The 15,723-nt window shown below is 43.4% G+C and overlaps 1 protein-coding gene across 9 annotated transcripts in view; it reads right to left on the reverse strand.

Annotated features, from left to right (window-relative positions):
• The window catches only part of LOC124044007 (unconventional myosin-Ib-like), a 148,221-nt gene that overhangs the window by 4,546 nt on the left and 127,952 nt on the right, over nt 1–15,723 (reverse strand). For 2 of the 9 annotated variants that reach the window (XM_046363281.1, XM_046363283.1), the window contains 7 exons: nt 11,896–12,045; nt 9,454–9,522; nt 9,266–9,352; nt 8,814–8,900; nt 2,555–2,641; nt 1,270–1,356; nt 113–187 (listed from right to left, as the gene is read on the reverse strand). In XM_046363281.1, coding sequence (XP_046219237.1) covers nt 113–187; nt 1,270–1,356; nt 2,555–2,641; nt 8,814–8,900; nt 9,266–9,352; nt 9,454–9,522; nt 11,896–12,045 — 642 coding nt within the window. The remainder of the gene's footprint in view (nt 1–112; nt 188–1,269; nt 1,357–2,554; nt 2,642–8,813; nt 8,901–9,265; nt 9,353–9,453; nt 9,523–11,895; nt 12,046–15,723) is intronic. The other 7 variants (XM_046363284.1, XM_046363289.1, XM_046363285.1 and 4 more) reach the window with 4 other exon arrangements.

Consider the following 15,723-nt stretch of genomic DNA (forward strand, 5'->3'; position numbering starts at 1 on the left):
TACACGACTAATTCATTCTAGCCTTGTCCCAAATCTGATTGTGTGGACTTGCCAACTCGGCAAGACCGCATAAATAGATCTGGCACCAGGCTACATTCACGCTTCTACTTACGATTCTCTGGATGGTGAAGTCGTAGATCTTCTTGCCAGCGTTGGCCCTAAAGAACTTCCTGTACTCCCGGCGGACCTGTAACCAAGGAGACAACTGGCCGTCAATCATCCATCCCCATAGTGATCTGATTTGAGGCATGGGGCCAATAGAGAAGAGATTACAGTGGTGATGACTATAGCAACAGGCAGACTTGGTTAGTTACAATGAACTCAAGCAACATCATACAAACAAAGGGAGGGAACATCTGTTGAGCACTCAACTCAAATCAGAATGGGACTTTCTCCTAAATGTTTTTTTCTGAAAATGAGATGTTACATAGTTAATTAATAATGAGGTGGTCAATTTAAAATCACACTGATTGGAGTCGACAGGTTTTAATAGGTTCTGAGAGCTGCTCTGATGTGCAAAGGTGACATGCACATTGTGCAGTCAATTAATGTGATGACAGGATTGGGGCCACTCAGACTACAGTAATACAAGAGAAAAGGACTGGAGAATGGAGTAGATATAGCATCAGACAACAAGACCTATAGAGGGTTAGACATGTTGATGGTTACACAGCTTATCATGCACATGATGCAGACAGGACATACAGCAATTGCTAGAGACAGACAGACAGACATCCATCCATCCATGTCAGTCAGGGTCAGTAGTGCCTTTGACCTCTCTGTTAAGAGGCTGCAGTCTTCAAGAACGAACAACAAAAAAAAGAGCAAAAAAAAAGAGCATCTGTGAATGAATTATAACCAACCATAGCCAGCTTATCTAAAGCCCTGCTGGCCTCATGGAGAGAGCAGGATAGACGTACATTACACCGCATTGTACATCTTAATAACGTAATGTGTGTCACTGCAGGGATACAGGAGGGGAGGGAAGATAGGAGGGCATATCCTTTGGTACGGGACTGTCCAGATATCAAATCAGTCACTCTGGAGCTCACATGCATGAACTGTGTTATCACTGTGTGGTTGGTCCCGAGCTAGATCGGCTGAGGCTGACTGCATGCGGGTTCTGTGAAGTGTGCCTACCCCTCCAACACCAAAGACCGGGGAGTGGCTGAGAGGGTAAGGGGTGATTGGTTAGGGTAGAAAGGAGTGGCTGGTTAGGCTAGAAGGGTGGCTGGAGGGTAGGGAAGGCTGGGCAGTGGGCAGGTATACCTGGAGTCCCAGCCAGTAGGCCCAAATGACGGCGACGGCGTGCTTACGCCTGGCCTCCTCCTTCAGGCGCCTCAGCTCCCTGCGTGCCTTTTGGGAAGAAGGGAGGAAAGAGAGGGAAGGAACGAACGATTGAAAGGAGGGAATAATAGACTGATATGGAGGAAGAGACACTGCCCTGTGTGAGGAAACACGTCACACGAGCCCTGTCTAGTTACCAAGATCCTGAAGACGATTTAACAAACTATGGGAAGAATGCAATTATCATGAAATAGACATTATAATAATGCTGTAGTTTGATTATGTACTGTACATCAACTAGTCTTTTTGATTGAGACAGTTGGCCAAGAGCAAAGTACAAAGCTCAAGGTAACAAGTCTATCAGGAGGTCTTTCCAACGTTCCATACACTACACTGCACACTGAGGGAAAAAAATGCTGCAAGCCTCAAGGAATCAGCAAGCAAGGAGGTGTAGCATGCAATTTATGGTGAGAACAGCATGCAGAAAGAAATAAAGAAAGAGAGCAGACATCCTGCAGATAGAGGTTGCAAAAGGTGAGGCATGGGCCTCAGGGAGGAACCGAAACACACCTTAACATCCTGACCTTTGGTAAGAAGAACTCAAAGCCAGGATAGCGGAGTGTGAGTGTTTGGGTGGTTTGGGGTAGGGCAGGCAAAGAGTTTATCCAAGGTTCCAGACACTGTGTGTGATGAAAGTCTAGTGCCTGTCAACATCCCCCCCCGCCTTCCTCACCCCCCTCCCGGTGTCAGTCTGGATCAGCTATAATCCATCAGGCTGCACCGCAAAGAGGCTTAAGTGACTGTATCTTTACCCCAACCCTCCCCTCCCCCACCCTTAGCCCTTGCGCCCAGGCCTGTCCATTATCTACCAGAACCAAGGGCCATCAGAACTCCAGTCATCTATCTCTAGATCTCTTCCATTAAACCATTAAAGACTAAACAGCAGCTAGCTTGGCTGAGAGAGCCAGCATGGGTGTTTGGGGGTCTTGCTCTGGTCCAGTAGGCTAAGTACCCCCCCCCCCCCACAATTCTGTTTTAACATGCAATGGGACATTGGATGAGGGGTTCGTATGGCACCTTGTCATGCAATATAAATGGGATGGGTGGTGGTAATGGGGAGGATAGCTAGAGAGACATTTGCAGTCTCTCCAGACTATTGTTTAGTTAATGCAGGGGTCTGGCATCTGTCTGGTTGGATCTGATGGAGAAATGGCAGGCGGGCGGCGGGATATGGATGGATATTGTTTACAGGCTTCTTCCCAAATACCTTGGTCCCCTGCCAGCCGGTCCAAATGACAGACACGGCGTGCTTTTCTCGCGCCGCCACCTTTAGATACCGCAGTTCTCTCCGAGCCTGGGGAAGTGGTGGGGTTGGATTTAGTGTGTTTTGGGAGGTATATACCCATTGGGATAGGTATTGGTATAAATAAGAAGCAGACGAACAGCAATATGTAGCCTACCCGGCACTGAAGTAGCATAAAGATGAAAAGATTAAGACAATGGAGGAAACATTACCTACCATGTGGAGCTTATGACTGAGTGATCACTAGTAATCAGAATAACTTGAGTGCTTTTCGACCATTGATGGCCTGATAAATCCTACCCCTGCAAACCTAACTAAATGTGATGAATAAATCAAATCAAATTTTATTTGTCACATACACATGGTTAGCAGATGTTAATGCGAGTGTAGCGAAATGCTTGTGCTTCTAGTTCCGACAATGCAGTAATAACCTACAAGTAATCTAACTAACAATTCCAAAACTACTGTCTTATACACACAAGTGTAAGGGGATAAAGAATATGTACATAAAGATGACTGTAAGTCGCTTTGGATAAAAGCGTCTGCTAAATGGCATATATTATTATTATTATTATTATTATTATATATGAATGAGTGATGGTACAGAGCGGCATAGGCAAGATACAGTAGATGGTATCGAGTACAGTATATACATATGAGATGAGTATGTAAACAAAGTGGCATAGTTAAAGTGGCTAGTGATACATGTATTACATAAAGGTGCAGTAGATGATATAGAGTACAGTATATACGTATACATATGAGATTAATAATGTAGGGTATGTAAACATTATATTAGGTAGCATTGTTTAAAGTGGCTAGTGATATATTTTACATAATTTCCCATCAATTCCCATTATTAAAGTGGCTGGAGTTGAGTCAGTGTGTTGGCAGCAGCCACTCAATATTAGTGGTAGCTGTTTAACAGTCTGATGGCCTTGAGATAGAAGCTGTTTTTCAGTCTCTCGGTCCCAGCTTTGATGCACCTGTACCGGACCTCGCCTTCTGGATGATAGCGGGGTGAACAGGCAGTGGCTCGGGTGGTTGTTGTCCTTGATGATCTTTATGGCCTTCCTGTAACATCGGGTGGTGTAGGTGTCCTGGAGGGCAGGTAGTTTGCCCCCGGTGATGCGTTGTGCAGACCTCACTACCCTCTGGAGAGCCTTACGGTTGTGGGCGGAGCAGTTGCCGTACCAGGTGATACAGCCCGCCAGGATGCTCTCGATTGTGCATCTGTAGAAGTTTGTGAGTGCTTTTGGTGACAAGCCAAATTTCTTCAGCCTCCTGAGGTTGAAGAGGCGCTGCTGCGCCTTCTTCACGATGCTGTCTGTGTGGGTGGACCAATTCAGTTTGTCTGTGATGTGTATGCCGAGGAACATAAAACTTGCTACCCTCTACACTACTGTTCCATCGATGTGGATAGGGGTGTTCTCTCTGCTGTTTCCTGAAGTCCACAATCATCTCCTTAGTTTTGTTGACGTTGAGTGTGAGGTTATTTTCCTGACACCACACTCCGAGGGCCCTCGCCTCCTCCCTGTAGGCCGTCTCGTCGTTGGTAATCAAGCCTACCACTGTTGTGTCGTCCGCAAACTTGATGATTGAGTTGGAGGCGTGCGTGGCCACGCAGTCATGGGTGAACAGGGAGTACAGGAGAGGGCTCAGAACGCACCATTGTGGGGCCCCAGTGTTGAGGATGAGCTGGGTGGAGATGTTGTTGCCTACCCTCACCACCGGCGGGCGGCCCGTCAGGAAGTCCAGTACCTAGTTGCACAGGGCAGGGTCGAGACCCAGGGTCTCGAGCTTGATGACGAGCTTGGAGGGTACTATGATGTTGAATGCCGAGCTGTAGTCGATGAACAGCATTCTCACATAGGTATTCCTCTTGTCCAGATGGGTTAGGGCAGTGTGCAGTGTGGTTAGGGCAGTGTGCAGTGTGGTTGAGATTGCATCGTCTGTGGACCTATTTGGGCGGTAAGCAAATTGGAGTGGGTCTAGGGGGTGTCAGATAGGGTGGAGGTGATATGGTCCTTGACTAGTCTCTCAAAGCACTTCATGATGACGGAAGTGAGTGCTACCGGGCGGTAGTCGTTTAGCTCAGTTACCTTAGCTTTCTTGGGAACAGGAACAATGGTGGCCCTCTTGAAGCATGTGGGAACAGCAGATTGGGATAGGGATTGATTGAATATGTCCGTAAACACACCAGCCAGCTGGTCTGCGCATGCTCTGAGGGTGCGGATGGGGATGCCGTCTGGGCCTGCAGCCTTGCGAGGGTTAACACATTTAAATGTTTTACTCACCTCGGCTGCAGTGAAGGAGAGGCTGCATGTTTTGGTTGCAGGCCGTGTCAGTGGCACTGTATTGTCCTCAAAGCGGGCAAAAAAGTTATTTAGTTTGCCTGGGAGCAAGACATCCTGGTCTGTGACGGGGCTGGTTTTCTTTTTGTAATCCGTGATTGACTGTAGACCCTGCCACATACCTCTTGTGTCTGAGCTGTTGAATTGAGATTCTACTTTGTCTCTATACTGACGCTTAGCTTGTTTGATTGCCTTGCGGAGGGAATAGTTACACTGTTTGTATTCGGTCATGTTTCCAGTCACCTTGTCCTGATTAAAAGCAGTGGTTCGCGCTTTCAGTTTCACGCGAATGCTGCCATCAATCCACGGTTTCTGGTTTGGGAATGTTTTAATCGTTGCTATGGGAACGACATCTTCAACGCACGTTCTAATGAACTCGCACACCGAATCAGCGTATTCGTCAATGTTGTTGTCTGACGCAATACGAAACATATCCCAGTCCACGTGATGGAAGCAGTCTTGGAGTGTGGAATCAGATTGGTCGGACCAGCGTTGAACAGACCTCAGCGCGGGAGCTTCTTGTTTTAGTTTCTGTCTGTAGGCAGGGATCAACAAAATGTGGTTGTGGTCAGCTTTTCCGAAAGGAGGGCGGGGCAGGGCCTTATATGCGTCGCGGAAGTTAGAATAGCAGTGATCCAAGGTTTTGCCAGCCCTGGTTGCGCAATCGATATGCTGATACAATTTAGGGAGTCTTGTTTTCAGATTAGCCTTGTTAAAATCCCCAGCTACAATGAATGCAGCCTCAGGATGTATGGATTCCAGTTTGCAAAGAGTCAAATAAAGTTTGGTCAGAGCCATCGACGTGTCTGCTTGGGGGGGGGATATATACGGCTGTGATTATAATCGAAGAGAAATCCCTTGGTAGATAATGCGGTCGACATTTGATTGTGAGGATCAGTCAAGCAAGACCTGATGAGAAGTTTGATGATATGTTTCCTAGCCTACCACAAAAGGCACTATGGATTTATTTTCCCTGCTTGACACAGACAGACATGCTCAGGAAAGTGATATCCCAACTTAAGGCCTTCTACCTGCCTTCTGGATTCTATCCCACCACCACCTTATTCAAATCCACATATAATTGCATATCTGAAGAAGTACAAGCTATTGTTAAACACTCCCTGTCCATTGGCACTTCCCCCACTGCAGTAAAAACTGCTACGGTAAAACCTCTTCTGAAGAAAAATTGTCTAGATTCTTCAGCTCTCAGCAATTTTCAGCCAATCTCCAACCTTCCATTCTTAAGCAAAATGGAGAAATTGGTTTTCAAACAGATAATAATTTTTTTCAAAAGCCAACTACATTATTAAAAAATTGCAATCTGTTTTTTTTTGAGCCCACCACAGCACAGAGACTGCCTTAGTTAAAGTGGTAAATGAGCCACCACAGATGTCAAACAGCTCTCCTTGTGCTCTTGGATTTAAGTGCTGCATTCAACCCTGTTGAAAATGATGTCCTTCTGGACAGGTGGGTTGGTTTCTCCAGTCAAGTTCTAAATTGGTTCAGGACCCATTTGACCGGTCAAGAGTTTGTCACCCTTGGTGAACATAACTCAGAGAAAATACATGGCATTTTACAAGGTTCAATTTTGGGTCCGGTACTGTTCGGTTTATATACATATACGTGGCAGCGTTATCAGAAAGCACAGCATTGACATTCCCTGCTACACAGACAATACACAACTTTATATTTCTCTGTGACCGGAGGATGTTAGCACCACAGATACATTATTAGACTGTATTAGTGATTTAAATACTTGGATGGCTCACAACTTCCTCCAGCTAAAGACTGAGGTACTTATTGTTGGCGCTAAAGCACAGAGAGAATTCTGGCTTTAATTCACGGTCAATAAAGATAAAACAGGAAGAAAAAAACTAGGTCTAATTTTAGATTCTGAACACAATTTTGAATCACACATTAGCAATGTGACCAAAATAGCTTTTTACCACCTGAGGAACATTGTCATCGTGCGGCCGTTTCTCCACGTTTTTATTACAAGCAGGTTTCACTACTGTAATGCTGTCCTGTCTGGTCTACCCAAGAAAGCCATTGGTTAACGAAAGCCATTGGTCAACTGCAAAACATACAGAATGCTGCAGCACGGATACTGACCAAGACCAGACGGAGAGCACACAGTACACAGGTTTTAAAGTCTCTGCACTGGCTGCCTGTGAGTTTTAGAATTCATGTTGATTTTTAAATCAATACACGATTGTGCACCCCAATACATGTCAGAAATGCTTTTAAGTTATGTACCCCTCAGGACGTCTGGCACTGGCCTTTTAACTATCCCAAAGCCTGGGACCAAGAGGCATGGTGGCAGCCTTTAGTCATTATGACCCTAGCCTCTGGAGCAGTCTGCCAGAGATCCTGAGGGGGGACAAAACTGGACAATGTAAAAGGGATCTTAAAACACACCTTTTTAGCTTTGCTTTTCCTTAGGGTGCTTTTTAGTCATTCAATTTTTGATATTATTTTGTTTTTTAATCCTCGTGTTTGTTGTGTAGTAAATATTTGTTTTTATTTGTTTTTCCTGTGACACACATTGTGTTGCATTCCATGTCTGAAATGTGCCGTGTAAATAAAGCTTGATTTGATGAACTAGCAACATTAGTACAAAAGTCCAGATTTTCCTGAAGTACACCGAAATGATTTGTAACCGATATAGTATCTGATCGATTATATTCATTGAACTTTGTGACTACTTGGCATGGTCTGTTTTAGTACAACAAAGCTCACATAACTCACTGACACCACTCCAATTCAGTGCCAGTTACAGTGGGCTTTGCCCAGTCTAAGAAACTAGACTAGATCCACCAATCAGATGGGATGATTAGTCGATAAATTAAGCCACACGTGACTGCTTTGGTCATGCACCATGTAGCAATACATGATCTTTGACGATTATCTGGTGAGTGTGGCTGTAAAGCCTTTAGATAAGATCATGCAGAGTTACAAAACAGTTGTAAAGGTTGTTTTTCAATGGATAGCAGGACTGAGTTGATCTGCATCCCTTGTTGTTAAATGTCCATAAAACATGACATGTTGTGCATGGACTGTTTTAAATGATTATATGTTGCCTCTAAAACATACAGCACTTTAAAAGTCCATAAAGTGCTAATGGTGGTATGTGCTATGACCATTAGGCTATATGATCTGAAGATACCAGGCAAGGTTGGGCCAATTCCATTTAAATTCAAATCAATTCAGTAAGTAAACCAAATTCCAAATGTTCCTCATTGAAAAGCATTAAAGAGAATTGGAATTTCAGTGTACTTCCTGAATTGACTGGAATTTAAGTGGAAATGTCCCTAACCCTGCTCTTTGTGTTTCTGTAATGGCACATGGAATACAGTCTATTCTTAGCACAGTCCTTAGAATTATTACATCAAAGTGAACACATGATATTAATTCTGATTGGATACTGTACGTCCATTATCATGTACTATCCGTCATGTCTCTCATAAAAACAGATTACAGAGGAATGCAATGACAAACATCAAGAAAACAACAGACATAGACATGGGAATGGAAAGGAGAATTGTGTTGTGGGACTTGCAGTTGTTCCTAAAGAGAGAATGTAAGAGAGGCTCCATAACAGTAACAGAGGACTAGCAAACAGACGTTTAAATAGATGTTAGTGGGATAAAGTTAGCCACCCAATATCCCTCAAATGACACCTATTGAAGGGACAATAAAACAGATGAGTCAATCACCAGACACTGGTAAGGGACGCTAGTGGACCAATGGGACAATGGAGGAACGATGACGAGCCATTCAATTGGTCAGTTTCAAGAGGAGGGGTGGGACATGGAGTATGACGGACAGCTGGGATGGCAAAACACGACAACGGCAACCGGCTTAAATACCTTGGTCCCCTGCCAGTATGCCCATATGACAGACACGGCACGCTTATTCCGCGCCTCAGTCTTTAGGCGCCGCAGCTCCATCCGAGCCTGGTGGTGGCCGGGAGGGTGGAAGGATGGAGGTTAGGAGGGAATAATTAGAGAGGGAAGGAAGAGAGTGAAAAAGAGAATGAGAAAAGCAGCGGTGGTAAGATCAGCGACAGCAGAAGACCAGAAGGAAAAAGCTGTGAAATTGCTCTAGTTTAGCTCTCAGTATAGCTGGGAGACCTGAGCAGAGCCATGTCTTATAATACTGTATTTCCTTACCTGGCTTTATGGCAGATAAACCTTGCAAAAGCAAAATGCAGTGGATGTCCATAATCAGCAGCTCATCCATTTCCTCCCAATATCATTCTATACTAGTCTTTACATTGTCTAATCATTATGTTGAAATCAGGAAGTGTTTGAGCCAGTACCTGAGTCCCGTGCCAGTACGCTGCAATGGTAGTCACAGCCTCCTTGCATCTCTTCTCGTATTTCAGTTGCCGCAAGATGTTGCGGGCCTGGAGAAAAACATTGTTTTTAAACATGCCTTTACTACAGTGTTGTCACAGGAAAACTTGCTTTCTTATAGTGTTTGACTGGTATGTGGACATGGACATACCTTCCACCCTCTGATGAAGGACTGCATCACTAGTGTAGCACTCTTGATCTTCTGATATTTATTTTGTTGCTGCAACAGGGGAAGGAAAAAAACACTGAGCTTAACTGACAAGTAAGATTGAACTACAGGCATCTAAGCTCTATAGCCACCATATTAGGGATGCACCTCTTTCTAGTTTCAAGATGATTTGATATGCATCTAGATACATGGGCTCCGATACGATGATGGAAATATTTTTTTTTAGCATCAAACGATTCAGCGCGATTTGGTTGAATTAATTTCCATTTTAAAATAAAATCTGCTGTTGATGGATGAGCTGGGCCTCTCTGTGCTGGATCTGTCTGAACTGACTGTGTGTGTGTGTGTGTGTGTGTGTGTGTGTGTGTGTGTGTGTGTGTGTGTGTGTGTGTGTGTGTGTGTGTGTGTGTGTGTGTGTGTGTGTGTGTGTGTGTGTGTGTGTGTGTGTGTGTGTGTGTGTGTGTGTGTGTGTGTGTGTGTGTGTGTGTGTGTGTGTGTGTGTGTAAGATATGTACACTACCATTCAAAAGTTTGGGGTCACATAGAAATGTCTTCTTTTTTTAAAAAGAAAAGCAGATTTTTCTTGTCCATCAAAATAACATAAAATTGATCAGTAATAGGGTGTAGACATTGTTAATGTTGTACATACTATTGTAGCTGGAACACCAGTAAATACATCAACAGTGAAGAGGCGACTCCGGGATGCTGGCCTTCTAGGCAGAGTTGCAAAGAAAAAGCCATATCTCAGACTGGCCAATAAAAAGCAAAGATTAAGATGGGCAAAAGAACACAGGCACTCTCCCTAGGAAGGCCAGCATCCCGGAGTCGCCTCTTCAATGTTGACGTTGAGACTGGTGTTTTGCAGGTACTATTTAATGAAGCTGCCAGTTGAGGACTTGTGAGGCATCTGCTTCTCAAACTAGACACCCTAATGTACTTGTCCTCTTGCTCAGTTGTGCACCGGGGCCTCCCACCCCTCTTTCTATTCTGGTTAGAGACAGTTTGCACTGTTCTGTGAAGGGAGTAGTACACAGCATTGTATGAGACCTTTCAGTTTCTTGGCAATTTCTAGCATGGAATAGCCTTCCTTTCTCAGAACAAGAATAGACTGATGAGTTTCAGAAGAAAGTTCTTTGTTTCTGGCCATTTTGAGCCTGTAATCGAACCCACAAATGCTGATGCTCCCGATACTCAACTAGTCTAAAGAAGGCCAGTTTTAATGCTTCTTTAATCAGAAGAACAGTTTCCAGCTGTGCTAACATAACTGCAAAAGGGTTTTCTAATGATCAATTAGCCTTTTAAAATGATCAACTTGGATTAACTAACACAACATGCCATTGGAACACAGGAGTAATGGTTGCTTATAAAATGGGCCTCTGTACGCCTATGAAGATATTCCATTAAAAATCTGCAGTTTCCAGCTACAACAGTCATTTACAACATTAACAATGTCTACACTGTATTTCTGATCAATTTGATGTTATTTTAAATAAAAAATAAAAAGTGCTTTTCCTTCAAAAACAAGGACATTCCTAAGCGATCCCAAACTTTTGAACGGTAGTATATATGATGTATATAGATACCTGAGCGGAGCCATAAGGGAAACTGGGCCTCTACCACCCCACTACCAGTTATGGCCATTGACATAGACAATTAATATATAGCAGAACTTCACCCACATCTCATAATCGAATGGTTTTGACAACTCATTTGGAGTGAGCTTCTCTTCTTCGATCATGCAGTGCGGGCAACAAAAGCAATTTCTGTACTTATGAAATTATCATCTGTAAGCTGTATATCTAAAAATGACCATATGTACTGATTGTTTCAAGCAAAACTACTGATGGTGAACCTGAACAATCAAAATAAAATTGAATGTAGCCTAAACCCTGATCAGCATATAGCCTACCTATAGCCAGAGGAGAGTTGTGTCCATGGCGATAGCTTAGGCTACCTTTATTCCAATAAAACACCATTTTCAACAGCGCATTTGATCAAAATAACCAAGCAAATTACATTGGTTGCCACTCAACTAATAAAGCCTAATATTGCACAAGCCATTTTACAAACATTTGAATGCTGATCAAGAATAGGCCTACATCTTGTTGGTCAGTGCGCAAAAATGTTCACAGCGAGCAGTTTGACTAGGCTACTGATATTACCAAGGGTTGATCGTGGTTACAACATGGTTACATGAGAGAGGATGCAGTTGTCAAAAAATGCTATTTTCTGAAGGTAGAAAGTAATTTGAGTAAAACATTTTAGTGAACCACCGATCTGTAACAATCCATTTTCTGACCGATGCATGCTATATTTGGATCAGATTGTGCTCCCACAGACGGATGCACTCATATCTTAAACATTTGAACCGGCATGACGTTCTGTATGTGTTCATGTGTGCATAGTAGAGACAAGCTAACTCACTGCATATCTGCGGTACCAGGCTGCCACCACCACCTGGCTCTTCTTCAGCAGCAGAAAGTGAGTACGAGACTTCCACCCCCGGTAGATCTTCTGGATCAGGGTGGCCAGGTCCTCCAGACACGCCCTCCTCCTCTCCTCCAGAGTGAACAGCTGGGGACACAGGAAGAAGGCATCAAGAGGATGATAGGAACATGAACATCTACTAGAATACTAAGAACACCACCATAATCTGTACAATTTAGGAATAAGAAAACTATTTTCATTGAGACAGGATGTCATTTTGGGACAATATTATGTGGTTCTCAAGATCTTTAGAAAGACAAGGGGCATCTATAGCTGCCCAAACACATTCTCCACCTCAAATACCTTTGCAGACAGAGACCGATCAGGTGAGAGTTTAGTGACCTAGACTAGGCCCCATCCTACCACCACCATGAGTGAACTGTAGCGTCACTCTATACCAGAAACGGAGATACTTAGCTAACCTGGTAAGGTACAGTAGATCAAGGATAAGGACACAACCCTATGAGATCAGGCTTTACTAGCTTTGTTTAGACTGGCTCCTGGACTGACAAGGTTTCGTTGTTGCACCCACCACTGCACGTTCTTTAAAGCCCATGCTACCATGGAAAATAGGCCTAAATGTTCCTTTTTTCCCATGCTACTGGCCGAGTCGACATAGAATGGATAGAATTGATTAGGGCTGTCCACGACAAAAAAATATATTGGTCAATAGAGTTGTCTAAATTTTATATAGACTCACCATATGTTTGAATAAAATCAACTATATGTAGTAGAGGTAGACCAATTAATTAGGGGCAATTTCAAGTTTTCATAACAATCGGTAATCGGCATTTTTGGATGCCGTTTACATTGCATTCCACGAGGAGACCGCATGGCGGGCTGACTACCTGTTAAAAAATCAATACACAGAAGTATATTTTTTTAAACCTGCATATTTAGTTCAAATAAATTAATGTTAGCATGCAATATTAACTAGGGAAACTGTCACTTCTCTTGCAATATTGTATCTTGAGTTCATTGCAGGGTATATGCAACAGTTTGGGCCGCCTGGCTCGTTGCGAACTAATTTGCCAGAATTTTAGGTAATTATGACATAACATTGAAGGTTGTGCAATGTAACAGCAATATTTAGACTTAGGGTTGCCCCCCCACCTCACCTCACCTCACCTCGCTACTGCTGTCCTTCTCAGATTCTACCTTCACGCTCCTGAAGTTGCCGGTAATAGGCTACAGCAGCGTTCTGCAACCTTTTCCATTTAGAGTGCCATGTTATCGTACAGTTTTTACTGATCTGCGTCCCAATTATGATTTGCACATGCACATTTTTGGTGGAACAGTTTAATTTAATTTACAGTACCAGTCAAAAGTTTGTGCACACCTACTTTATTTTTTACACTGTTATACATTGTAGAATAATAGTGAAGACATCAAAACTATGAAATAACATATGGAATCATGTAGTAACCAAAAAAAGTGTTAAACAAATCCAAACATGTTTTATATTTGACAATCTACAAAGTAGGCACCCTTTACACACTCTTGGCATGCTCTCAACTAGCTTCACCTGGAATGCTTTTCCAACAGTCTTGAAGGAGTTCTCACATATGCTGAGCACTTGTTGGCTGCTTTTCACTCTCCTTCTTGGTCAAATAGCCTTTACACAGCCTGGAGGTGTGTTGGGTCATTATCCGGTTGAAAAACAATTGGTAGTCCCACTAAGCGCAAACAAGGAGAGGCACCAACTTCAGTGGAAGTCGTGACACACATTTGGATTCATCCGGCCAAAGGACAGATTTCCACCAGTCTAATGTCCATTGCTCGTGTTCCTTGCCTCAAGCAAGTCTGTTATTCTTATTGGTGTCCTTTAGTAGTGGTTTCTTTGCAGCAATTCGACCATGAAGCCCTGATCCACGCAGTCTCCTCTTGATGTTGAGATGTGTCTGTTACTTGAACTCTGAAGCATTTATTTGGGCTGCAATTTCTAAGGCTGGTAACTCTAATGAACTTATCCTCTGCAGCAGAGGTAACTCTGGGTCTTCCTTTCCTGTGGCGGTCCTCACGAGAGCCAGTTTCATCATAGCACTTGATGGTTTTTGTGACTGCACTTGAAGAAACGTTCAAAGTTCTTGAAATGCTCCATATTGACTGACATTCATTTCTTAAAGTAAGGATGGACTGTTGTTTCTCTTTGCTTATTTGAGCTGTTCTTGCCATAATATGGATTTAGTCTTTTACCAAAGAGGTATCTTCTGTATACCACCCCTACCGTGTCACAACACAACTGATTGGCACACCAGTTAATTGAAATGCATTCCAGGTGACTGGAAGCTGGTTGAGAGAATACCAAGAGTGTGCAACGCTGTCATCAAAGCAAAGGGTGGCTACTTTGAAGAACCAAAAATATAAAATATATTTTGATTTGTTTAACACTTTTTGTGGTTACTACATGATTCCATATGTGTTATTTAATAGTTTTGACATCTTCACTATTATTATAAATAGTCAAAATAAAGAAAAACCCTGGAATGAGTAGGTGTCCAAACCTTTGACTGGTACTGTATAATAAAGTATTCATGTCTCAAAATCAATGTCATGTAGTTAATCAAAATTTGATATAAATGAAAATGATAAATCTAAAAGTAACTTCCTTTGCCATTGCCCATATGTAAAGATTACCAACAAATAAAAACATTGCAGCACAGAGGTAGAAAATATCCTTTTAAAACAAAATATCCTATGAATCACATTGGTTACACATGGCCTGTCTGCCAGGAACTTGAAACATTGTATCAACTTGTTCCGCCCAAAGCTCTTGTTTGAGCTCTGGACAGACAGACATTGGGGAAGGCTATTTGTGTAAGGGATAAGAAGTAATCAGGCAGGCCTATTTTATGACGTTTCCACCGGATCCGAGCATTACATTTTTTTCTCTTTCATGTCGAGTGGTTGTCGAAAGGTAGAGCATTGGAAAGATATTTCAAATAGGCTACGTTGAGGAACTACCGTCTTCATCGACCTGGCCTAGGCTTTCGACTCTGTCAATCACAATATTCTTATCGGCAGACTCAGTAGCCTCGGTTTTTCTAACGACTGCCTTGCCTGGTTCACCAACTACTTTGCCGACAGAGTTCAGTGTGTCAAATCGGAGGGCATGTTGTCCCGTCCTCTGGCAGTCTCTATGGCGGGGTCACAGGGTTCAATTCTCGAGCCGACTCTCTTCTCTGTATACATCAATGATGTCGCTCTCGCTGCTGGTGATTCTTTGATCCACCTCTACGCAGACGACACCATTCTGTATACCTCTGGCCCTTCTTCGGACACTGTGTTAACTGACCTCCAGACGAGCTTCAATGCCATACAACTCTCCATCCGTGGCCTCCAACTGCTCTTAAATGCAAGTAAAACTAAATGTATGCACGTCAACAAATCGCTGCCCGCACCTGCCGGCCTGTCCAGCATCCCTACTCTGGACGGTTCCGACTTAAAATATGTAGATAACTATAAATACCTAGGTGTCTGGTTAGACTGTAAACTCTCCTTCCAGACTCGCATTAAGCATCTCCAATCAAAAATTAAATCTAGAATCCGCTTCCTATTTCGCAACAAAGCATCCTTCACTCATGCTGCCAAACATACCCTTGTAAAACTGACCATCCTACCAATCCTCGACTTCGGCGATGTCATGTCCAAAATTCCTCTCTTTGGCTGGCCCTCGCTTCATACTCGTCGCCAAACCTACTGGCTCCAGGTCATCTAAAAGTCTCTGCTGGTAAAGCCCTGCCTTATCTCAGCTCACTGGTCACC

The sequence above is a fragment of the Oncorhynchus gorbuscha genome, linkage group LG09, assembly GCF_021184085.1.
Source record: "Oncorhynchus gorbuscha isolate QuinsamMale2020 ecotype Even-year linkage group LG09, OgorEven_v1.0, whole genome shotgun sequence".
Classification (NCBI taxonomy): Eukaryota; Metazoa; Chordata; class Actinopteri; order Salmoniformes; family Salmonidae; genus Oncorhynchus; species Oncorhynchus gorbuscha.